This window comes from Lepidochelys olivacea (assembly GCF_965140295.1).
Source record: "Lepidochelys olivacea isolate rLepOli2 genome assembly, chromosome: 17".
In the NCBI taxonomy this organism is placed as follows: Eukaryota; Metazoa; Chordata; order Testudines; family Cheloniidae; genus Lepidochelys; species Lepidochelys olivacea.
The window spans coordinates 6095202-6120509 of record NC_140427.1 but is presented as its reverse complement, the minus strand read 5'-3'; the positions used below and the strand labels follow the sequence as shown (position 1 = coordinate 6120509).

The following is a 25308-nucleotide window of genomic DNA, read 5'->3' as shown; positions in this document are numbered from 1 at the left end:
GCATGCCCCTAAATTGCCTTTAAACCCCAGGTTGTTCAGTGCTGGAGTTGCAGAAATGCCCCTGGAAGCTGCCGGGAGCAGGAATCTCTTCCAGTCCACCTGCAAACGCTGCGGGGAGGAGAGAGGCTTCTGGTCGTGAGCAAATCGCCGGTGCTTCTGTGTAAATACCCGCCCCTTAGGGATGAGGAATCGCCCTTCCAGGATCTTGCCTTGGTGCTGGGGGATGGCACATTACGCGGTGTCCCTGCCGGTCCAAGGCCCAGCGCCCCCGCCCGACAGGCGACAGGACGCAGAAGCGGCCGGGGCAGGAGCCGGGGAGCGCTGGGGAGGCCGGAGGACTTCATTGAAACTGGAATGAGGGTGGTCATTGGATTTCCAACTCCGTCGCCTCTGCAGGGATGGGAGGGGAGGGCGTTTGCCAGCCCAAGCGCTGCAGAGAAGGGAGGCGTCCCGGTGGGAAGGGGGCAGTTCTTGAACCACGTAAAGAGAGGAGAAGAAGCGTGAGTCTAAACCCCGGTGGCTGGGAGTTCGCAGCCCGGCTGTTCGCAGGGGGGAGGCTAAAGCGTGTGTGTGTGTGTGGATATGGATATATTGCAGGGGTGTTTATCAAGGACACGTTCCACACTCATTCTTCCCTGGATTTAAATCTGATCCGAGTTACAACCGCTGTTGTCACCTCTTGAGGGAGAAAAAAAACCTACCACCACAAAAATCTATAGGCCACCCTGCCTAACTTCTCTGGTCCCCATTCAGTTTGCCTTGACAGCATCTTCTGTGGTGGTTTGCCTTCCCCTTTTGCCTTCCCCCTCTTTCCGATGCTGCGTAACTCTGCTCCCCCGACCCCTTTCTTTTATTTGTGTGAGCGAGACACTGACTTCCAGACCACTCTGGGCCCAGGTGCCATCCCTTGTGGGGTGGGGTGGGGGTAACAACTTGTGCGAGGGAAAATCCTGGCCAGGGCCAAGCTAAAAGGCGTGTGGTAGAGGCCATCCACCTTACAACCAACCCCGGCAATTCTGGGGGGTGATCCTTGAGGAAAGAGACTTTTCTCCTGCAGGGAGCGGATTGTCTGATTCCCGTCAAATAATGTGAGTGCTTTTCGCGGCGCCTGTGTGAAGTATGAAATAACACATGTTGCAAAGCAGTGCCCAATCAAGTGGCAGAAAAGAGGGAGTCTGCGGCCGCTCAGGTAATTAATCCGACTGTTGAAAAGCAACCACACAGTGTTCAGCCCGAGCCAGAGACAAAGAATAAACTATTAGACAGGTTTCCTAATGAATAATAAAAGTTCTCGCCAGCCCGAGTTGGAGGGCGAGGGAAATTCTGCTCAGCGCTGCCCTGCCTCCGAGCCGGGCAAAACGCTGGAGAACTTCCCTTGGGAGGAAGGGTTTGCACCAAGTGAATGTCCTTCCCCGGGGCGGAGAATGGCGCAACCGGTACGCGGGGGCGCTGGGACAAGGGTGGTTAATTGCACGGCGGGTGTTGAATGGAGGGGTCGGGCGGCTTTGCTGGCTGGATCCGCCTTCATTCATTCCTGAGACTCTCTGGGTCTGAGCTGTTGGGCTAGAGGACAACATTGCATCGAGTGACCCATTTTGGGTCCCTCTCCCTGACAGAGGTTGCAGAGAAAAGAGGCTTCTAAGCGGTCCGCTCTCTCGGGGGACACGTGTCTTCTCGACGGCAGCTCAGCTGGTGAATCTGTCCTCGCCTGCCGCGGGTTCGCGGCTTGGCTTTTTGCGAAGCGAAGCCATAGGGCGAAACCTTGATGGTTACTTCTGTGGAATTATCGCCTCCACATAAAATATACATGTCTGGGGCTTGGGCCCTTCGTATATCCCCGGAGGGTATCTTGGGTAATAAACAGCCCTTGAATTGAGATGTATCGTTAATATAGATTACATTCTAATCTGTCTAGAAGTGGATCTCTCTCCCTTTGCATGTGTGTGGATATATATAAATCTCTCTAATTAGTGTGTGTGTGTGTGTTCACACACACTGATTATACTCCTATATATCGAGATAAATTAGGAGAATAGGATCCATTTACAGTTCATTCCAGATGTGTTTCCAATGTACCTTTTCACAGAGCGTTCGCCGAATGAAATATCTCGTATTGTTTTAGGAAGTGGCCCGGTGACCTTAAAATCCAACCGAAAAGAAAGCGCGAGGTGGAGAAACCGCACAAAGGGAGAGACGGTGATTGCTGTGTTTATTTGACAGGACAATCTAACAGTATCTGATGAGCGGACAATGTCTTCCCCAGGCTGGCTCCAGGCCGTTGGTTTCTCTGGGAAGGGGGGCTGGAGACCCAGCCGGGCTGGGAGAGGGGGGGGACGGGACGGTAACTCTGCGCATCTGTTGGTCGTTGCCAACTCGTTCCCATTTTCTTCCCGGGGTCCTTTTGGGGGCCGCCCCTTGGGGTCAGTCCCGCGTTCCCCTCTTTTCTCACGGTCCCGCCGCAGGCTGCAGAGCCGAAAGCAGGAGTCCCGCCGGCAGGACGGAGCTCGGGACCCGGAAAGCCGCCCTTGCTTGCTCCTGAGCAGCTGCGGCTCCCCCCCCCCCTCCCTCCCCAGCCCCCTCGCTGTCAAACAGCCTGGCCACCGCTTGCAAAGCAAACACACAAAGCCACCCGCGGCTCTGTGCCGGTCACCCCCGCAGCAAACCCCGCTCACCGCGCTGGGATTGGCGCGACCCCGAAGACGCGGCGTCCTCAGGTGAAGCGCAGGTGACCGAGTATCCCCGCCCGGCCAGGAGCCCCGTGTGCACGGGGTGGCGGGACCCCGGGCCATTCCAGGCGTGTGACGGGGCCCAACCCGGCTCTCCTCGCTACAAAGCGGGACCGACGGACAGACACGCAATATTCCCACTGAAGCCAAAGGGCCTCGGAATCCGGCCCAGGCCGGGGTGCAATTAACCTGGATTCCCTGCGGCCCTGCTGCTCCGTGTTACTAACGCCACTTCGTGCTCCCGGGGGTGCGGGCGAGCGGGGTGGGGGCAGGCATGTGATTCAAGCCCACGCCCACCTGCCGCTTGCTCGCCCCCCTCACCCCCCCCCAAGCCATGCGGGGAAGAACTTGTCCCGACTCTGCCCGGCTCTCCCTCGTGACTTCTGCCCTAAAAATCACCCCACGCCCGAGCTCTGAGTTTCCCTCTTTGCGCTTCCCGCCCCTCCCCTTCTGCTTCTGGAGGATTTACACGGCCCTTCCCTTAGGGGTGAAGTGTCCGCAGAAGCTCGGTTTTCAGCCCAGGCGCTGACGGCACCCAGATTTGTCTTAAAATTAGCCATGGCAATCCCGCAGCTGTCTCCACTTTTATCTGTTTTCTCCCTGATCCTGCACATCAAATTTCTCCCAAATCCTGCAAAATCCAGGCAGAAAGGGCCGCTCCCTGGAGCCAATACAGGGAGGACACCACCACTTAGTCTGGATTTTTTTGGGGGGGGTAAGGGATAGGAGACCCCCCCCAGTGAAAGTTCAGATCGATTATTGCTGACATCTCAGGCTGTTCGAAATATTGGCCCCTTACATCCCATGCCTCCAGCTGAGGTCGGTACACGCTGGGTTCCTTTGGCCTGGGGAACAAGATACTACCCGTGATTTCTGTCTCCGGGGAGCTCCGGGGATATTTGGGGAATTTTGCCAATTTTCCTTTTCGAAAACCTTTCCTGAAAACGGATTTCTCTCTCCCCCAACACTAATGCAATGGCCGCCCGTGCCTCCCTCTCCTTTCCAGAGGCTGGTGAATGACAGGACCCACCTCTGTCTACACTGTTTGTTTGTTTCAACCTGTGGCGTTCCTCTGTGTTGTGCCCCGAGCTCAGGGCGCCTGGTTTGCTACATGTGAGCTCTCCATTCATTTCCTGGCGAGCCCGGGCTGCGGCTGGGAGGAGGGCAGGGGCGAGGGGGACTTGCTGCTTGCGAGAATTGTTATTTTTCATCAATCACTCGCAATTTGTCTAAGTGCACAGGACAGGACACCAGCAGCCCTGCTGGCTGAGGTCACGGAGACAACACAGCCGTGGAGAAGAGCAAATTGCGTTCGCTCCCGAACTCCCAGATCCAAACGACCGGCTTTGCATGACGAGGGGAGAGAGCGAAAGGTCCATGTGACATGAGGGAAATATGAAGGACTTTGACAGGTCTTAAACGGCCTGGCGCCAAGGCCTAAGTCTACAAGCTAAAAATAGAAAGGGGAGCGAGGAGTGGAGATGGGCAAAGATGAAAGAGGGGCAGAGGGAAAATGGAATGGGAAATTCGGTTGAAAGTTTAGATGTTTGCTTAAACTTCTGGGGGGCGGGCTTTGTCCGGGCTAACTGGGGGCACCGGCGAGGCATCTCCTTAAAAGACTGGCAGAGGTTTTGCAAGCACTGTATGTAAGCTCAACATATTGTTTTATATTGGATAGCCGTAATACACTGTAATGACCTATTCTTTCTCCTCTTCCTCCCCGGCTTCTCCTCTTTGAAATGAACCTGCAGTGGTTGGTGATCTAAGGGACGCCTCCCTTAATGCTGGGAATCTGTTTCATGTTTCCTCAAGTGTCAGGTTTTAGCTCCCCGATCTGCAATCCTGATGGTAAAGCCCAAGGCTAAGAGGGAGAGGGGGGACTACAAACAGAAGACGTGCAAGAAACCCATGCCTTGTAAACAACCGTAAGTGGCCCTGTTCCCCTCCTGATTTCCCCCCCCCCCTTACCACTGTTTCACCTCGAGGATAGGGGTTATTGTTAGGAAATCGTCTCTATTTATATAAGATAAGTCAGCATTAAAAAAGATAGCGAGTCCCAGAAGGTTACAGGAGAAGGAAATGGCAGAGAAATTATTAGATCAAAACGCAGAGGCCAAAATGAAGCGTGTTCTTGCGTATTTGTGGAGCAGAGAGAATCCAAATCTTTCCCCTGGCTTGAGACTGAACTGCGTCCAGCGTGATACAAGCCCAGCCCTACTTGTATACAGACCCCATTGAACCCCCATACAGTGCTCCATTAACCCCATTGCCCCAGTCCCCCTGAGTTGTCTTAGGTAAGATAAAGGACTCGTCCATTTACACTTTAACCACCCAGCCTCTCTAGTAGAAGGCCGTCATTACTTGTAGAAGGCTGTAATTAATATAAAATCAAGTAGGCCAAAAATCTCACACAATCACAAGGGGGAGGGATTTTTTTTGTAATTACTTTGTAAAGGGGATCTCAAGTGCCTCACACACACACCCCGCAACACACACACACTAACACGGCTACCATTGAAACACACACCTCAGTAATTCCACTGTCTTTGGGGTAGGCATTTGCATTGCCTCCGTCCTTTTTATTTACGCTGATTTTTTACAAATTATTTTAGAAGAGTTTTTCACCCGCGGTTTACTTTTAGCAAGATCAGCAATTCCTCCTGCTCTCTCCTCTGCATAGGTAGCCCTGCACTTTGTAGGAGATCCACCAAAGAAGGAATATAAAGCCCCCCTCTTGTGTGTGGGATTTTAGCAGCTAACAAAGTCAGTCATGCAATCGAATTTTTGTAGCAATAAAAAGAGAGTAAGTAACTCTGGGTCTTAAGGAGGAAGGGCGTGTTAACATATTTAATGAATATGGTGATTGTTAATTACGGCTGACTAGGTGAATAAGGAGAAAGGTATTTTTGATCAAATTTTGATCAAAAGATCTGAGTCTCTTTTGGCACAATCCACCTCTTGCTTTGCCTTGTTGCTAGTCTGTTATTATCTAACATAGCGGCTTGGATCTGGTGGTGGTTTTGGGGTGGGCGGAGGAGGAGATATTAATTCTTATTATTTATTCTTGATCCTGTTCAAACGAATTAGGAGACTGCAGCGAACCGGAGCAGCCTGCTCTCTGGAACACTCAGTAGACGTGTGGATGCAAACAGATTTTTGGAGCACTTTTTTGCCCCCATTAGAGGTAATGAAAACTATGGAGTAAATTGTTCTGGGTGCTATCAGGGGAGCTGCGATTTTTTTCTCGAGCTGAGACTGACTTGTTGCAGGTTGCATGTGCGGTTGTATCAGCCTAGGCTTCACCAGGCCAGGACACTCGGTATCCTGTGAAAAAGGATCCTGGATTTCCTCGAGTGAATGTCCTCGGTATACCCAGTCCGAAATATGATTGTCACGCCGAATTTCAGGGAGACGACTGGCCTTTCGTTTCTGTTTTAGGCGAAGCAGTTTTACAGTCACAGCGTCCTCTTAACTGCGGCATGCAACCCCCCTGGACTCTTTCAGGCAGCAGAGAAGTACACATATTTATGTCTCCCCCAAACAATCCTCTGTAGGATTTTTCAGATATGAAGTAAGAGGATGATTTAGATGATTTATTTATTGCACGGTAGCTGCTTTTTAAAGGGGTCGGCATTAATTCACAACAGCTGCCTTTATTATCAGCCAGATTTTAAGTTTGCATTTTTCCTCCTTCAGACAAGATCTGAAAGTCGCCAGGACTTTCAGCACCAGCGCTGCCCGTCCAGGGAGGGGGTGGTTGCAATTCCCCCGGATTAAAAAGCACCGATTTTGCGTTGCGGCAAAAGCCCCGTTTTGTTTGGATTCGACTGCCGCTGCCGTCAGCACATTGCCGCGGAGGCGAAAATCCAAAGTCCAAATTGTGTCTAAATTTCAACACATCCTGACCCCCTCCCCCCCATGCTGACACCTTCCCCTGCAGCTTGTAACAATCTCCTGTGCTCTGGGGAGTTCAAATGGTCTCCCGAATCCCCGTCCGCTCTGCGCACTCCCTTCTCCCTACTCCAGCGCATTCTGGGCCCCAGCAGCTGGTCGCAAGATCCAGACTGTGGGTCTGGATTTTGTAAGGGGCTCCCGGGCTACCAGCCGGAAGACGCCGGTGTGGGCCAGGCTGGGTTCTTATCCTAGCCCATCAACCTTCCCGCAGGTTGTGAAGTGTCCTGGGGAACAAGTGTTAGGCTTTGATTCGGTTTCGCCAGCGGCGCCAGGGGCTGCCCTCAGCAACCCAGCGAAATGTACCAACAAAAGGGGAGCTGACCCTGGTTTGGCTTTAGGGTCCTGCTGCTCCAACTCGCCATCAGCCCCTCGCCTGTGTCCTCACCTGGCTGGCCTAAGGGAGAACAGACCATGGTCAAAACCCCAGCCACGAACTCGCCCCCACCCCTGAAGGAAGGAGGGAAAAGCCGCACAAGCGTCCGGGGAAGTGACAGGATCAACGCGCCACACCGGGGGCAGACAGGGCAGCGAAACTGCCGACGAGCCGGGCCCAGGTTCGCCGCGGGCCAGAGGTTGCAGCCGGGGGTCCCTGAATGATGCAGAGCGAGGCATGACCCGTGTGCACGGGCTGGTGCCCGGTACCCTGGGGGTTCATTACACGCACCGCGCCTTAAGGCCAGCAGGGCCAGCCCTTGCCCCGGAGGGCGAGATCTGATTCCCGGCGCACAAGGCGAGTGAGACGGACCCATCCCTCCCCTCCAGTCTGCCGCGACCCCAGATTGCCGCGGCGGGAGGCAGCTCCCTCCAGCCGGCCTGCTCGTTGTTGCGCGCCGCGGAGGAGCGGCGTAAAAAGCTGGAGCCTGGAGCCGCCCTGAGCTCGGCGGCATCTCGCTCCCCCTCCGGGCTCTCCCCGCGCAGGGGCACTCACAGGCTGCCTTGGCGGCCATCTAGGGGTCACACGCTTCTATTCACCAGCCTGATGCGTGCAGGGGAGGGGAAGGGCATTGGCATCTCTCTGGAGGGCGAGGGAGGGGACCAGCGTTTGCACTGCGCCCTTCGGGATTATTGGGGGCTTGGGGCAGTTCCTTGGGGTGGGAGGAGGGCGCCCCCGTGTCCCCAATCTCCCAGGGAAGCGTCTGGGCCGACGACCAGGCGGCTGGGACAGGAGCCTTGGGAGGATTTTGCAGGGCGCTGTTTGAAGATTTTTGGGTAAATATGAAGTGACAAGAGACGGGTCTTTATTGTGGAGTCTCAGCCGCCTGGCGCCAAGCCCCTCTTCAGCAAACGGAGCCCCCAGTTAATCAGAACAGATCTCCAAATGGACCTCTTAAAAGGGACAAGCACACCCCCATCCCACCCCCAAACAATGGCTCCTGCGCCTTTAACCCCTCCGGGTGACACCCTCTAGCAGACTATCTATCAAGGGGAAGAGGGGGGGGGGTTGCCCGACTATAATCCCTTTGCAAACAGACCCAGGGTTTTCCTTCAAGATTATCTGCATCTAGGCTCCTAGTAAACAAACCCTGCGGATCAGTCTTTCCGGGGAGGGGAGAACCAGCCTTGAAGCATGCAGACCGGGGGGCTTTTTAACGTGCAAAGCTGATGAATAACTTGTCAGGGGGTTAGTTAAAATCATATGTAAACCTCAGCAGTCAGGAGGGTGCGGAATTTTAAAAAAAAAGAGTATCATTGTCCCTCTGCAACACCCTAAATTCCCTCTGTTATCAAACCAACCTCTCCTGCTGGGGGCTTTGCCATGTCCCCCACCCACCTCGCTAGGAGAAACAGCGGGCGGTGCTTTGAGATCGCCCCCCACTGAGAAAACGGACCCCCCCCTCCGCCGCCTGGCTGACTCCCCCAGAACCGAGAGGTGACTGCCTGGGTCCCCCTTCAAAGTTGGATCATCATCAGCCCCATCCCCGGGCACAAAGCGGCGCCTCCCTCTCTGCCGCCCGCTTTCCCCGCCGTGTCACTTCCCCAGCGAACTCAGTGAGTTGCAAAACACCCACCCCGGCGCAATGGGGAAGCAATGAACGCGGTGCCGTGATCCAGGCTGGCCATCACTCACCCCGGGGCTTTTGGCGTGTGGGTCTGGAACTCCATTCCCGTCCAGCTCCGGCGTGCCAGGGACCTCGGGGAGGGATTTAAAACGGCGATGCGCCGCGCGGGTCGCCCCCAAATAGTTCAAGCCTCCCCGCGCCCCGCAGCTGCCGGCTCTGACGCCCTTCGCGGTCTGCTAAGGTCCAGGCGCGCTTCGCAGTTGCATGGATTGGCAAGCACCGCTGGCGGTGGTGGGCCCCACCTAGATTCAGTGGCCAGTAACTGGCGTAGGGCTGGAGTCATAGAGTTCCCCCCCCCGCCCGCCCGTCTCCCCTCCACGTCTTATAAAATTAGGGGGTTGCAAAGAAGAGTCCGGGCTTTGAAGTGAGCCTGTTACATAACAGACAGCCCAAAGCCACGTTAAAGTACTGAGCCCGCATGCCCTTTGCAAGGCAAGTTAAATCAACACAACTTGATCACAACCTTGTATTGGGGGGGGGCAGAGATTTCTCTATCGTTGTACACACGTCACGTACACACACGAACTATGCACGGATGTACGCGCACGCCGCCCTCTGTATGCACACAAAAAAGCCCACGGGCACACTCCGGCTTGTATATGCCTACGGCACATTTACATGTAATATCCCCCCTCTCATCACATCTAGAACTTTTTAATCTGGGCGACTCCTTCCCTCCTCCCGCCCAGGCGAAGCTGGGTGTGTGTGAGTGTGAGTGTGTGTTGCTTTGCACTTCTGATGTGGGCTCGCTCCTCTCCCGAGGTTTCCACCCGACTCTCTGGGCTGCCCCGTGCTTCTGTCAGCAGTTCCCCGCCTGCGAAGCGCTCCCCGCCGGCAGCAAATTCAGCGCTGACCCGGTATGCGGAAAGGAGCTGGGGGTGGGATTTCGAGCACTTTTCTCTGTCATTGGTTAATATTTTATTCTGTTGACATGTTTTCTTACTGCCGGTGCTTCCGACACCTTCTTTTTTTTCTTCCTTTCCTCCCTCCCTCCCTTCCCTTCCCTCCCCCCCCCTTACCCCAGATCTTGGCCGGAGCTGTCAAAACCACGCCTATGGAGATCCACAATTGGTCTGAAACGCGTAAAATCAGCAATCAAGGGGGCTTGGCTCATTAGCGAGGGGATCAGCGCAGGAAGGACATGTGAGAGAGTCACAGTTTTACAGAGATCAGGACAAGATCTAACCATTCCGCTCCGGGTCCTTTCGCCCAGCGCAGCCTGGCCGGAGGTGGAGCCGGATCGCCCGCCTGCCTGACTCTCCGGGGGTGCCGCGGTGGCCGTGGGCCCCCGGACTCGCTGCGGTGGGGAGCCCTTTGAAGGCCCCGCGTGGACCCTGGGCACCGCCGCGGTTCGGCTTTTGTTTCTATTTCAGTCCGGCGAGGGGCTTCCCTGCGCCCAGCGCCCGCTCGCCTCGCTGCGACGACAACAGCAGAAAATACAAGGAGCTGTCACTGTCTCCAGCTGCGGCCGGGGAGCGTCTGCCGCTGGGAGCTGCTCGGACCCAGCTCTGCCTTTTCCTCCTGCGGAGACTTGGAAGCAGCTCGCTGGGCCAAAACCAGGGCACGGGACCCCCCTCTTTTCTCCTGGCTTTGTGGATGCACCGATGAGAGATCCAGCCTTCACAGGGACTGCCATGGCTTATCACCCGTTCCACGCTCCCAGACCGGCCGATTTCCCCATGTCAGCTTTCCTGGCGGCGGCTCAGCCGTCCTTTTTCCCGGCTCTGGCTCTGCCCCCGGCGGCGCTGGCTAAACCCATCCCGGACCCGACTTTGGCTGGAGCCGCGGAAGCTGGTCTGCACGTCTCGGCCCTGGGGCATCACCACCAGGCAGCCCATCTGCGCTCTCTCAAGAGCCTGGAACCGGAGGAGGAGGTCGAGGACGACCCCAAAGTGACTCTGGAAGCCAAGGAGCTTTGGGACCAGTTTCACAAGTTGGGGACAGAGATGGTGATCACCAAGTCAGGAAGGTATGAACAAGACCCCCCCCCCCCCACACACACCGCTACACAAGGGCCACTAAAAGTGATCCCCCCCCCATTCTTCCACCCCCTCCTTGCACCTGTGACTTAGATCATTTTTAAAAGAACGCACATTCAGGACGAGTCGATTTCACTGATTAAGGGGCCCGCAAGCCGGAGTGGGGATTTTTCTTTCTTCATTTCTTTTTGTTTATTTACCAATGTTTTTCCCCGAGGGTGGGAGGAAGCTGCTGCTGAGAAAATCTGATGCGGTGAATTAAATACAAATAAGAAATAGAGGGCTAGTGGATGGTTTGGATTTTTCCCCCCCACTTTCATTTTTTAAAAAGAAAGAAGCAAGATTCCACATCAAATGTGTGTGTAGGTAACTGAACACCTTGACCTCAGATTAAACCGGTGTGCCTTTTACTCGTTCAATTTCGTAAAATGGAAACAATTCGGTATATGTAGATCTCCAAAGCTTTCTTCACTGCATGACTGACCAATAGTGAGAGTTGACTTTTCCCCTTCCGTATACCTGTATTTAAATATTAACAGCCCTTTTGAAAAATAACCATCGTACATTTTTTAAAATAGGTTTACAATAGCCCACCTCCCCCCCCCCCCCTTGCAGGTATCTCTGGCTTTCATCTCTTTCTTTGCATTCGCTCTCTTTTATTTAACATTGAGGATATTTATAAATCCAGCGTTGGTCTGGTTTTCGAAAATCAGTAGCAACTTGCACCGTGGAAATATTTGGGGTTTGGGGTTTTTTTTTAGGGGAAGGAAACGGCTTTAATCTGTACCCCGAATACATTTTTACCTCTAGCCCCACTTTTCTGAGAAATCCAAGTCGGGATTTCGACCTCTTGGCTCGTTTTCTGTCACGCGAATGAAGCGAAACTTTGACGGTGCAGAAGCGGCTGGTTAGATGAAAGCAAAAAAGACAAATCCAGGGTGTTCACTTTTGTCCAAAACGGCAACACACGAGAGAGCCCAGGACGTAGATTTCGGACCTGTACATTCAAATGCTAGGCCCCTGAATCAGGATTTAACCTCTCCAACAAGAAGGGTCGGTTTTCGTGGTAATTCTGAGACCACAGATCGGTTCCGGGTTGATAGTTCGGCGTGGGTTTATTTTAAAAACTCCCTTCTGCCGTTTAGACCCGTTTGGAAAGCGGAGGCCCAGGGTCGAGGCTTGACGGTGTAACAACATGGCTCTAATGCACGTTTCAGGTTTCCCTAGCAGTGGGCACACGATGGTGCAGACCCAGGGAGAGACCCAGGGCTGGGGGTATGAAGGGCCCGCACAGCCTGCGGATTAATGGGTCTCCGACGTTGCTTCTTTCCTTGGCATATTTTGTAACAAAATCTCTCTCGTGCTTCGGATTCTTTTTAACATGAAAAGATTCTCTTGCTTTTATTGTCTTTTATTCCCTTAGGAGAATGTTCCCCCCGTTTAAAGTGCGTGTGAACGGCCTGGATAAGAAGGCCAAGTACATTTTATTGATGGATATAGTGGCTGCGGATGATTGCCGGTATAAATTCCACAATTCCCGCTGGATGGTAGCCGGGAAGGCGGATCCAGAGATGCCCAAGCGTATGTACATCCACCCGGACAGCCCTGCCACAGGGGAGCAGTGGATGGCAAAGCCTGTTGCCTTCCACAAACTCAAGCTCACTAACAACATCTCGGACAAGCACGGATTTGTAAGTATCACCTCGACAGGGGGCTGGGGAGGGGGGTGTCATTTTTAGTGCGGGCTGTGATTGTGCAGGAAGGTTTGGGTTTTTTTTTGTATTGCCAGGAAAGTCTCGCGAGCTGCCTGTTAAGTGTTGTGTGTTTGTGGGTGTGAAGGACAGATGGAAAACTAGGCCGGCGTGAGACACAAACTGCATCTTCATACATGGACTGTTTAAAACAAACAGCTGCTGTCTTCACCCAGGAGCAAAGGGAAACAAACCTCGCTCCGGTGGGCACATTTCACATATTGATCACCGGGGGTTGTTTGACGAAGCCAACCAGCCTCAAAACTCTGGGAACTTAGTCGTCAGATATTGTCGCTTACAAGGTTCCTATTTACTCTCTCAAAATAGACACAGAAGAACCCATGTGTTCACCAAAAACGGAGGAAAACCAGGGTGCTTGTGGCATGACTTTTACCTGCCCCTTTTAGAAATAGGCACCATATTTTCCCCAGCAAGACAGCGCCCTTTGAATGTGCGCTTATCATCTGTAAATAGTAAATCACCCAGCGCTTATCACGACATTTTAATTCGTAACACACACAGCGTGCCTTACAATGCATGGGCTCCATCACTCTTCATTAAGATTAATCGCTGTGTCGATTGTGTGTGTGTGCGCGCACCCCCCCCCCCCATGAGTCGGTCTGAATTGCGAATTTCAGCCACGTGGTGTAAATGGGAAAGGAGTCGCGCCGTGTTAGGCACACGCTGACTCCGCCGCCGCAGCTGTCGGAGGTGGGGTGGAGGGTAAACGTAAGTGGTTGCATGTTATAGATGTCATGGGTTTTGTAATTTGGAGGGGGCCCTGACATATTCCCTATTTAAATCCCAGGGTGAGTGATTGAAAACCGTGTAGTAAAATCCATTAAACAGTGGGGAGCAGGGGGAGACAGGCTCTGCGCCATAACAAAAAGTGGGAAACTTTTTTTTTTTTTTGTAAATCAGCTTTGCAAGGAAAAACTCTTAAGAACATGGCATTGTGGGTTTAAATCCTTACGCCGTTTGCCTCTTGTGTGAGTCACGCGGGGGACTGCGAATGCACTTTCACTATTCATTTTCCTCCCTTAAAATATGCCCGCTCAGTTTCCTTCCCGGGGCCTGATCCTGCCAGTCCTCACTCACTGGGAACTAGGAGATGGCCTGCAGTGTCATAAGTATAAACTCAGGGAAGTGCATAATTGCTCCAACTTTTGTAACTGCGGGACGACAGGGCAATTTCCTTGGCAGGCTAGTCACCAGAACCTGGGAGAGACTGGGACGGCGCGTCTGAGAAAGTGAGGGTGTGTGTGTGTGTTTACATCTGTAAAAACGATTTGGGATTAAATACAGTTGCCGAAATGAGGTCGGGGGAGACTGTGATCTCGGAGAGGATTTCAGTGTGAGTGGGCAAGTCCTGAATGACCTTTTTGGTCACTTGACTTTTTGGCGGAGCAATAAAGGAAAATAGAGGGTCATCTCATAAACCCTTAAGGTTTGTTGTTTGGTTTGGTTTTGGATGCAGAATCGCCTCCCTTTGAATGAAAGGTAAGAGGTGTCTGAGGGCAACAGGGTAGAGGGGGTGGCCAAATAAGAAGCCATGCTTTACAGGTGCAGCTGAAGGAGATGCCAGCCGGCACATGGGCAAGGCTGGGTGTCAGCTGCACAATTCAATATCTCGGGGATCTTGGTTAAAAGAGATCTTGGTATATTTCAGCGGGTAGGTGGCTGAAGTAACCCACCTGTACTTAGTTTCACGGGGAGTATGGAAAGCTTATTTTGTTGTTCCAGGAAGCAGAGTCTCCTTGCAGAGAAGGATTTTTAAAGTCTATCAAACGTCCCTATTTATTTTCTTATTGATCAACTTCCTCGCCTACTGAAAAAAAAATCGAAGTGTCTTAGCAATTTGCAAATATCCACAGCACAGAGCGGATCTGAAATAGGGAGAGAGATGTTTATTCTGCCATTAAGGCCCGGTGGGGGGGGGGGGGCGCGGAGGGAGGGAATCAGAGCTAACAAACAAGCTGTCTTTAGCCTTTGGACAAGCATTTGGGGCGATAAAGAGAAAGTTCATCGTCCTGTGTTTTTGATATGGTAATTAACTGGGATTTGGAGATGTTGGTTTGTCAGTCAATCCATGCTACAGGCAGCCAGCGCCCACTCAAGGGTGGGTGGGGGCTGCAACCAACGGCAATATGGGCAATATAAGGCAGGAAAAATCTCTCAGGTGAGGGATGAATAAGGATTCAGATTACTTTATCTAGGTAGGAAAAAACCCTGAACTGTTAAATAATACATTGCGCTCTGTTTGTAGAATGCAGTGTGCAAATCAATAGCAAGAGGGTATAATCCCTAGCTTTTTATCATTCAAGGAAAGCTAGTGTGATATAACATTTTTAACGGTTCCTCATCATCAATTAAATGTTTTTGGCGTGTGTTGTTCTCAAAAGGCCCGAGTGCATTAAATCGGAAAGATCAGGGTTTAGTCTGTGCCATCTGGTCATGGAAGGGATGATTTTTTAAAAAAAAAAGGAATGCAGATTTACACGCCTGATTGGGAATTTTTGCACCATTTCCTTTATAAATCCCGTCTAGATTACATCAATATAATGCTGATCTGACAGGTCACCAGCAGGTGACTATTTTGGGGTTAAAATTGGGATTTTTTAAACTGTCTTCTGCAGCAAGACGAAGTGACAATTATTTAGCCGCCTGGGCAATAGCATTTTACAATCATTAAGAATTCACCATTCATTAGCAATTTTGCTTCAGTAATGATTGTATTTAACCCTGAGCACATCAGGGTACTGAATGATTAGTTCAAGAACAGGCAAGAAAACACTTTAGGTGCCTGATTTGAAAGGGGGGGGGGGAGAGGAATGTAGCATTTGTAACGATTTTGTTCTTTTTCAGAGCAATTTAAGCGAATTGAAATATGTATTTGACCGTAAACTGTGCTCTTCTTTCAAATTGCGGTTCTGGTACAGAACTCTTCCCAAATGCTCTACAATTAAAAAATAAGGAATACAGAATTTGACTGCTGGCGACAGTTTCAGACACCTGGTTTGGGGCCCAAATGCTTGTTCATCTGTAATAGCTTCATCTTAGACAGAAAATTCACCTGGATCATGGCGTGAACATATTTTTCTGGCTGGCAACATGGTTTTCTGTGGCAGTCAACTGCAGCCAGATAACCAGCTTCTGCGTGGTGTGCAATAATTGTATATAGATACAGATTGCTAGGAAATTTGCAATGACGCCTGGCCTCTCCCTTCATTCTCAGGATTGTAATCATCTGGGGAGAGATATTTTGCCTCCTTATCAGCCTGCGTTTTTAAAGAGCATTTACAAAGAGATTGCAACAAGCCTCCTTCTTCCGAGTGACCTGATCATTAGAGGCCAGAGTGTAAAACGTGATTTATGGAAGGGGTGGGGGGGGGAACCCTCCTTTTGGTAGCAATGGGGGAGTCTCGCTTAATAGTTGATCCCGCTCCCTGCGGCTAGGAATTCCGCGGGGCAGCTTGGTTTGTAAGGGCCGGATTTCAGCCATTCGCTCTTTCCCTGGCCCGCAGACCATACTGAACTCCATGCACAAGTACCAGCCCAGGTTTCATATCGTGCGAGCCAATGACATCCTGAAGCTTCCCTACAGCACCTTCCGGACCTATGTGTTCCCTGAAACAGACTTCATCGCAGTCACCGCATACCAGAACGACAAGGTAAGGGGGGGGGAGGGGCTGCTCTTCAAATGAACCTTTGAACCGAGGTAAGGGCCCGATCCTGCTTCCCCTGAAACCCTTGACTGCGGGATGGGATCAGAATCGGTCCCCCGAGGAGGAATCCGAGCAATGGGATTTGGACAAGGCCTCCGATGCCCTTATAAGTCTCCCGTTCGGCTGCCACCTACTAATATTAGCCTGTTTAGCTTGCGGTTGTTAGTTTTAAAGAGTCCAACTATTTGGAAATCGGGTTTGCTAACGCCAGGGAGATAAAAATCAAAGCAGGGAGTTAATTGTGAGTGGGCGTGTGAGTCAGACGACTGAAGCACGCTGGCTGGGCTCAGACAAGTCCGGGGGGCAGTACCTGGGGGAGTGGGAGCGAAGGGAGAGATTTCACAGACAGGTGCCCCCCATGTACCCCACTTTCCCCCACTCCAGGAGCCTGGTTTTTCTTTTGGGTTCTTTGGCACGGGGAAGGAACCTTTTTGCTCGGTAGCTCTCAGATACTCAGGAGATAGAAATGATGAAGGGTGAAGAGCGTTTGGAGGGAATTCCCTCGAAAGGCAGCTTTTGCTGAGGATCGGAGGGAAATGACCAAGAAGACAGGCTAATTCAATATCTTTCCAGATTAACCAGGTTTAGCCTTTCCCCTGGGGGGATGCGGGAGAGCAGCAAGCAAAGCTTTGGAGGTGGGAGGGAAATCTTTGAGTCTAGTGGTGCTTTATCTGGGTTTTGGTCTTCAGACTTGACCGTTTTTTAGCGCCCCCACTAACCCTCTCCCAAGAGGGTTTTCTTTTCCCCCCCTGCCCAAAAGCTGACCGGCACCTCCACTCCTGGCTGCTGATGTTAATTGACAGGTCTGTCGGAGGGTCCTGGTGGGCTTGTTTCCATCGTAAAGTTTATGGCAAAGAGTCACAATCGATTAAAGAACACTTAGGCTGCAGCCTAGCCGCAAGCTACAGCCAGGCCACTCAGCACTTGTTCCAGCCTGGTTCTTTATGATGGGCTCCCTGCACCAGTGCAACGTCCTGCCACTCACACTCACTCACACTCACACACACCCACACACACCCAGTGTAGCATCCTGGCAAGCTAGGAGGATGTATACCCAGCTGTCCCCGGCTGCTCATCTCGACCCTGCTTTGGGGCGGTATTTCTGATCAGTGCAGGTTAAGGGAGATGGATGAGCAGAGCGAGGGGCACTTAGGGGCTGGAAAGGGACAGATCTATTAGCTCTGCCTTGCTAGCTAGGCACTGCTTCTTGCCTGCTGTCCATATTGGCACAAAATAAAAACCTGCTTGGCCGGAAAGCTGGGAAGTAAAAGGGGGATTAAGCAATTTGTTTTTACAGAACTGATGTGGAGCAGATCAAACATGCGTTTTTAAAGCAACCATCGCGGGGACATATTTCAAAAGCATGAATTATTGAGGGCCCTCATGTCGCCAGCACCATAAGTTAGTCTCTGGAAGAGATAAGAATAGCTTTTAACCAACACAGCAATGTTTAGTCGCCATCTTCCCTCCAGGGGGCCGTGAAAAATAACTTCCGATCATTAAAACTCTATTAATAATTCAGGCCAAACCTCAGCATCATTTTTAATAACGCATGCGGTGTGTTAAACCGGGGGCTTGGTGTGTTTCAAACCGTCTGAAACAGACCCTCAATGGGACCCTGACATTCCGCACTGTTGAACTGTGGAGGTGAGCACAGGTCAACCGACCCAGCTACCAGGTTGCTCTTGATTTTTATTTCCCATCTCTTTTTAATGACCAATATTTGTCTCATCCTTGCCGTTTTAAAGGGCAATTGTACATGTTTTTCCACACAGTCCAAAAGTGTGTGTGTGTATAATATTTTAACCCTTTCTGCAGAAAACCTTGTCTCTAGGATAATTTACGCAGTTTGTGGTTGTTGTTTTCAGATCACCCAGCTTAAAATCGATAATAACCCATTTGCAAAAGGATTCAGAGACACTGGGAATGGAAGGCGAGAGAAGAGGTAAAATTGTTCTCCAAGCTAGAATGTTTTAGTCTAGTGGTAACGTGGATATTTCCTCCTTCCGTTCGTTTGTTTTTGATATGCAAAAGTTACCTAAAAGATTTCAGTGGGGATTTAGTTTAGCCCAAAGTCATATTAATTGAAGACCTCAGCCTATACACAGCTGTAAAACGATCCCACCTTTCCCTGTCCCCACTGACAAGGTGGAACCAGGAGTGTATCTGTTGGGATGCACCACAGAGATAATGTTTAGTAATGACCTTTTCTTTTTGAAGGAAACAGCTCACTCTCCCCTCCCTGCGGATGTATGAGGAGCAGTGCAAACCTGACCGAGATGGGGGTGAATCGGATGCTTCCTCGTGTGATCCTGCGCCAGTGCGGGATACACTTCACTCCCCATTGGGTACAGCCCCTAGTCCCCTGAGACTCAACCGCAGCGGCCGAGGTAAATAGTTCACTCCAGAACTCAGTCTGGACTCTTCGGACAGCTGTTAAAAAAGGAAAGCAGGGATTTTTCTCTCTTGCCTTCTCTGAACAAAAAGGTCCAGACTCTAATCTGATTTAGGAATGGCTTCGAATTTACCGAGGTGTAACTGAGACCCCAAGGTTGTTAACAGGAAAATTACTTTTTTCCACCCACTAGAACTTAGAGGTATTTGTAAGTCAAATTCAAACTGGAAGAGGAGGAAGAAAAGAATAGATTCAAAAATTGTAATTTAAGTAACTTTCCTGAGGTGTCAGATTTCAGGGGTGTCTTGGTTCCTCATTCGGCAATTACAAAGGTGCCACTTTTAAATACAGATTAAAAACAGGCATGGAGTGAATTCTGTCCCACTTCGGACTGATTGCAAATTCGGGGTTCAGACCAGTGGGAAGAAGAATGTACACCACCAAAAAGAGAAGGAGGCAGAGAGGTTGACCAGTACAAAAGAACCAAATGTTACAGCTGAAGAAATGTAGCTGGAAAGGGGGGAATGGGAATGCAAAGCTTATTTACAACTTCTAGCATTTTCCTGTTGTAAATTTGTGTAAACAACAGGCTGCCTAAATGTAATCATTATGTTACATAGCCTTACTGGCTTTCAGAACTCCTTCCTGGAGGGTTACTGTGGTTGCAATGGGTAAATTAACCCCCAGCCTCCCCCAAAAATTCCTAATTTTAAGAGGAGAGAACATCGGGATTGAACTTGGAGGCTCACATCTAGTAAATGAAAATAAAACTCAGCAGCTCTCTGCGACAGTGGTTGACACTGTCCCTGGATTTGCTGCTTTTTAAAAAATCCGGTTCCTCTATTTTAGGCCTGTCTCTTTGGCTTGCAAAAATTAATGAAATTGCAGAAATATGATTTGCCTAATACCAGGGCTTATGACACACCTGGCCCTCTTAAGAGCTTTTCAGCTCAATCCATTAAATCGGCAATGACTATATACCTTAAACTAAGGAATTTAACGTAAGCTGCCTCAAACTTTTTGCTCTCTGAATCACAACGAGTCCGATATTATTTAAATCTGGATGTGAAGTTACCTGCCAAAACGGGATCTTTGCTACCTCAGGCTACAGAGATGCTTGCTTGTATGCATGATCTGTTCTGTTGTGAATTCGGTTCAATTCACTATTTTTTCTCTACACGATGATGTGTATTTTTATCAGTGCTTTTTCAGAACATATCTTGATCATGGTGACTAGTGATTTAACCCGAACAAGCCCCCTCGCCTTTTAATGGGTCCATAAACACGACTGTGCAATTACACCGAATCTAGCTATGCAATAAATGAATTAATTAATTTCTAATTCTGCACATACTCCTTACTTTCTGAATGGCTTTTGCTTTGTTTTAACCCGCGGAGCCCGTCATGAGCTAGGCAGACCAGTGTGAGGATGAAGCTAATTGATAGGATGCTGTCTTATATTTTGGTGCCTTTAGCGAATACCTTCCTCCTGTTTGGCAAAGCGGTGCTAAATCCCCCGTGCCCCACAATTACCAGTTTATAAAGGTCTAATTCTCTCCTCCCCCCCCCATAAAAATAGATTGAATTTCTTCAATGAATGAGGAGTTTTCTTCCAAAACGGTGGAGATTTTAATAGGAACCCCCCCTCTGCCCCCAGTTTATTTCTGAGTTTAAATAGACCCACCCAGACAGGCGGGCTGGGGAAGGCAGGTTGGGAGGGGGTGTGTGATAAAGGGAGGTTGCAGGGGTTTGGGCAGCACCGCACCGGGGGTGTTTGTGGCGGCAGAAGGCCGGGGGCGGGGGGTGTTGATTCCCGTTGGCCCCCAGCTGTGCGAGCCCCCCCGGCGCACGGAAGGGGCCCGAGTTTCACAGTCCCCCCCCCTCCCCGCCCCCTTCCTTGCAGAGGAGAAATCCTGCCCGGAGAGCGACCCGGAGCTGGAGAAGCTGCCCGAGGAGCGGCCGGCTCGCGGGGCCAGCCCCGGCCCGGAGGAGGCCAGCCCGCGGAGCAGCCCGCGGCTGCCGGAGGAGCGCGGCCGGGAAAGACCCAGCCCGGAGAAGCCCAAGGGGCCGGAGAAGGACAAGCCCGAGGGGCGGCGGAAAGAGCCGGACGCGCCCAAGAAGGAGGCGGAGGGCGGCGGGCTGAGCAGAGAGCCCTTCGCCCCGCTGATGGTGCAGACGGACAGCCCCCCGCACCTGAGCCCCGGCCACCTGCAGAGCCTGGCGCTCTCCGGCCTGCACGGGCAGCAGTTCTTCAACCCGCTGGGCGCCGGCCAGCCCCTCTTCATCCACCCGGGGCAGTTCGCCATGGCCCCCGGGGCCTTCTCCGCCGTGGGCATGGGACACTTGCTGGCCTCGGTGGCCGGCGGGGGCCTGGAGAACGGGGCCCTGGCTTCGACCCAGGGGGCAGCCGGGACCGCCACCCCCTTCCCCTTCCACCTCTCCCAGCACATGCTGGCCTCTCAGGTAAGCGGGGCTCCCTGGAAGGGGCTGGGACAAGCCGCGGTACCCCCCCTTCCTTACCCCCCACTACTCAACCCGGACCCCGATTTACTCCCCTCCCAAGAATGTATCTCACCCCCCCATTTCACCCCCCTTATCCCGCATGTGCCTCCGTGTTTAATTTCCCTCTTCATTGCACTAGTTAACCCCCGCTTCCTTCTCTCCCCCCCCCCCCGCGATCTTTTGGGTCGCCTGCTTAGAAATGGGCGGGGGAAGGGGTCTGGAGCTTGGCAGCCCCTTCTGCCGGCACGGCTTCATTTGCAGAGCCCCAGCACCTCTGGGCTGGCCGCATCAGCTCGCAATGGAAAACCAGGCCTGGAGCCGGGGCAGCTCTTTCATTGCAAGGTCGGCGCTGTCCCCAGGCCATCCCCTCACCCTCCTGGCTCCCCGGGCAGCGGTGGCTTGTTACCCGTCAGTATCCCACCCCCCTTTGCTGATTGAATCGGAAACCAGGTTGCTTGCTTGCTCCCCTCCCCCTTCAAATACCTCCGGGCTGTTTCGCTGTCCGGAGAAATGCGGCCGGGGGTCCCATGGAAGTAGGGTAATATTTCGGATCCTGCTATCCGGAGAGCGATTCTGTGCGGTTCCTGGCCAGAATGGGACTTTTGAAAACAAAATATAAATCAATCCAGCCGGGAGACAGGGGAGATGGAGCGCCTGAGAGCGGCATTATCACTTGCTTTCTTCTGCAGGAGCAATGCTCGTCAGCGGTCCCCCCGAGGGTCCCTTGAGTTCTATCAGGGACATTTGTCTCCGGCCAATAATTGCTCCTATCATCCTCCCTTTGGTACTGGAACACTTTAATCCGTTTAGACGGAGCCAGATCTGAAGGGTAACAAATCAGCCAGCGGACAGGGACCCCATTTTGAAACCCCCCCGTTACAGTGGAATTGAATTGACACAGAATTAAACGAGTCTAGCTCGTTTCTCCTCCAGTGTGAGCCTGTCAAAACCTCTAACGTGCAGGAGCCAGGACGGGGGGCTGAGCTTTCCTACCCGGTGTAGTTATTACTTTCCAGCTGCTTGCTTGTTGCTGATGCAAACAGGAGATAAAGGGGAATGGTGCACGTGCCCATCCACTTCTGTGCCTTTCCCAGGCTTTGAACAGGGGGGATCCTGAGTCAAACCCAGCAGGCTTGCACTGCTGAAGACTAAGGATCAGGGCTTGAGGGTGTATAGGTGGTAGCTGCCTTCAAGGCCCCCATTAGAGGGGGGCATAAGGAGCATGTCTGAAAAGTGGAAAGGGCCCGATTCTGCCCACTGACTTCAATGGGAGAAAGATCCAGCCTATTTCTATTGGCCAAAACTAGGGTTTCAAAATGGCTTCTTCTGTTGCATCCTGAGTTTGTGGGTGTGTGTTTTGCCCAACCCAAATACACCAAGGTGTGATTTAAACCATCTAATTTATTGATCCTACTTTACTATGTGGCTTAATGTGATTAAACTCGTGAGAGGATGCACAGACTGGGAGACAGGCGAACGCAGAGAGGGAACATGCTGCCGGTGGAGACCTGGTAAAGGCAGAAGCTTATTGTGGGGTCCAGCTCTAGCTTTTTAACAGGCCTTTCTCTGGTAGAGGGTTCAGGCTGCGGAGCAGATGGGCTGGTGAATTTTATTTCTATTTATCAGGTCTAATCCTCCTCCTCTCCCCATTTATTACAAGATCCTTTAAGAATTCAACAGGTTCTCCTCATCACTACCTGTTCCTTGAGCATGTCCCAGCCTAGTTAAGAGGGCATTGTTTCGGTGTCCAGGTCTGTTTCAGCAGGTTGGTTCCTTTCACTGCTCCCTGATGTTTAAATCTCTTTTGCCCCGTACGGGGTGTATTGTTGCAGTGGGAAATTCAGAATGAAGCAGTGCAGGATCTGATAGGTGGCATATATTTATTAGCAGAGAGGAGGCACACATTGGTGGCATCTTTCCTGCCCCAGAGGGATGGAAAGTGCTGAGCTGGTTGGGTGAGAGTGTTGGAGGAAAATATTCCATTTGTTAATGAGTTTGACTTGATTTCGCGCTGCTGGTGGAAGGTCATTTGTGCTCCCAGAGGACAGAGGGGAGACAATTGACAGACAAGCAAGCCTCTGTCTCCTGGGCTCTGCGTTTGAAGAGATGCACAGGAGCTTGGCGAGGTCGACTTCCTCCTGGGTTCCAAGGATGAAATGCCCTGGTCCCAGGCCTGCTGTCCTTTCTGTGGGGCACTGGTTGGTTCCCCATCCCTGCTCCCCCCCCCTTCCTTCCAATGAACTGGACGCAGGTGCCAACCCCTTTCACCTGGAGTCTGCTCTCCTGGCCTCTTACCTTGGCAGTAGATTCTCTCCTAATCCCTTGATTTCAAAGGTCTCAGGGGGCTCACCTGGATTTTCTGGCTGCCTGGGATTCTGCCCCCTGCCCCCCAGCTTGCGATGTTTCCAGTTCCCACCGCCAGGCGCTCTTCAACCTCTCCTCCTTTGTCTCTCTCTTGCAGGGAATTCCGATGCCCACCTTTGGCGGACTCTTCCCTTATCCGTACACCTACATGGCTGCAGCTGCGGCCGCCGCCTCAGCCCTGCCAGCGACCAGTGCGGCTGCGGCCAGCTCCCTGTCCCGGAATCCCTTCCTGAGCAGCACCCGCCCTCGCCTGCGCTTCAGCCCATACCAGATCCCCGTCACCATCCCCCCCAGCACCAACCTCCTCACCACCGGTCTGCCCGCCAGCCTGAACCCAGGCTCGGAAGGCTCCAAACCCAGCAGCAGCAGGGAATCCAGCCCCCTCCCAGAGCTTCCTTTGCACAAATCCAGCAGCCAGAGGGGCTCCCTCTCTCCCAAAAGCTCCCTGAAAGATTCCATTAATGAACTGCAGAATATTCAGAGACTGGTCAGTTGCTTGGAGAGCCAAAGGGAGGTGTCACCCGGCAGAGAGTCCCCAAAGTGACTGGCTGAGCTGCCAACACGCCAGCCTGGAGGGCTGAGAAGCACTGGGATTTTGTACAGCACAGTATAAATATTTATTTAAATAATAATAATAAAAAAAAACCAAGGGAAAAAAAGGGGAGGGGGTCAGGCAGTTAAAGACAGGGATACAAGTCAGACACCCAGACAAAGCAGAGGCCAAGTGAACGATCCACAAGCAAAATATCCCATAGCCAGGAGAAATTATGGGAGACTATTCCTCCCCCCCCTCCACTCAGACCCAGGAGAATATAATGGATAGGATCTCCCCTCCCTAAACCCAGTTCAGAAAATACAGAGAGTCTCCTTCTCCTTCCTCAGTCCCGCTGGTTTGGACTCAAAATACATCTGGAAAAGCAAAAGGACTCCAATCGGCCGTGTAACTTTCTTGATCAATGGATTACCCAGAACACACACGATTTCCGGGATGGTGAAAGAACGAACCAGTCATTCCTTTAAAGAGACTGTGGGAAAGGTGACTGGTGCTTTCTATAGGGACTGATTTCTGAAGGGTGGAAGATGCTTTCAACCCCACCCCCTCACCTAAAACAGACAATTTTAAGAGGAAAATAATAACTCTGGGCGAGCCAAGTGACTACGAACATGTGTGTAACCGGATTTGTCAGGGGGGAAATGGAAATAAACTGTTGTCAGCTCTGTTGAATCCACCACTGATTTCAAAGGCCACCAACACTCAGAGCTGGTACAGGCAGTTTGACATGGCAGGTTTGGAATCTACCTGTGTACCAGAAAAAAATATTTATGAAATAAATGAAAATTTGTGTAAATAAGCTGTAAGGATCCCAGAATATGCAAATTGGTATTAATTTATTCAGTTGTACATTGGTGTGTACATAATATGTAGAGTTTAACTCATCGCATTTAATTTTTTTTCATTTTACATGAGCATATATATTGTAAATGAAAAAAATATTTAGCTCTTTGTGATTGAAGGAGATATTGGTTTCTTTATCTGTGTTTTAAAATGTTGTTTATCCCGCCTGTTCTTTAGGACAATCATGTGCCATCAGTGTATACTTTTCAGTCATTAAAACCAGAGTTCAATTCGTTAAGGAACTCTTTCAAGGAAAAAAAAATCCAAAATGGTAATGAAAATATCTTTGCAGTGCGGGGTATAGGAAATGCAGGAATAAACCTCAGGTTTTTATTTTTCACTCCAGAACAAAAAAAAAAAAAAAAGAAATATAATAAATTTAAATATCACATGGACTGTGCGCTATATTTGTTTTAAAATAAAAATATACAGGATTTGAAATGTGCTGGTTATTCG

At 51.3% G+C, this 25308-nt stretch overlaps 1 protein-coding gene and 1 long non-coding RNA gene across 4 annotated transcripts in view; one reads left to right on the top strand and one right to left on the bottom strand.

Annotated features, from left to right (window-relative positions):
- LOC311532543 overlaps nucleotides 1–9019 on the bottom strand; it is an 18512-nt gene extending 9493 nt beyond the window's left edge. The window contains exon 1 of the long non-coding RNA XR_014714403.1: nucleotides 8749–9019. This is a non-coding gene — a long non-coding RNA (uncharacterized lncRNA). The remainder of the gene's footprint in view (nucleotides 1–8748) is intronic.
- TBX2 (T-box transcription factor 2) lies at nucleotides 3927–25308 on the top strand. Of its 3 annotated transcripts, XM_084651078.1 has the most exons (10): nucleotides 3927–4099; nucleotides 4478–4651; nucleotides 5814–5910; nucleotides 9765–10709; nucleotides 12143–12410; nucleotides 15995–16141; nucleotides 18064–18140; nucleotides 18416–18585; nucleotides 20494–21053; nucleotides 23554–25308. In XM_084651078.1, the coding sequence occupies exons 4-10, from the start codon at nucleotides 10345–10347 to the stop codon at nucleotides 23998–24000; spliced, it is 2034 nt and encodes a 677-aa protein (XP_084507204.1). In that variant the 5' UTR covers nucleotides 3927–4099; nucleotides 4478–4651; nucleotides 5814–5910; nucleotides 9765–10344; the 3' UTR covers nucleotides 24001–25308. The 3 variants fall into 3 exon arrangements, with proteins under 3 accessions (XP_084507204.1, XP_084507203.1, XP_084507205.1); XM_084651077.1 differs by having other exon boundaries at nucleotides 3927–4651; XM_084651079.1 differs by lacking the exons at nucleotides 3927–4099; nucleotides 4478–4651; nucleotides 5814–5910 and adding an exon at nucleotides 9140–9597.

What these genes read in the sequence shown, in the direction of transcription:
- TBX2 (XM_084651078.1), top strand. Translation starts at nt 10,345, where the DNA reads ATGAGAGATCCAGCCTTCACAGGGACTGCCATGGCTTATCACCCGTTC. An exon ending in ACTCAACCGCAGCGGCCGAG is followed by an intron (nt 18,586 to 20,493) that starts GTAAATAGTTCA and finishes CCTTCCTTGCAG; the next exon opens with AGGAGAAATCCTGCCCGGAG. An exon ending in AGCACATGCTGGCCTCTCAG is followed by an intron (nt 21,054 to 23,553) that starts GTAAGCGGGGCT and finishes TCTCTCTTGCAG; the next exon opens with GGAATTCCGATGCCCACCTT.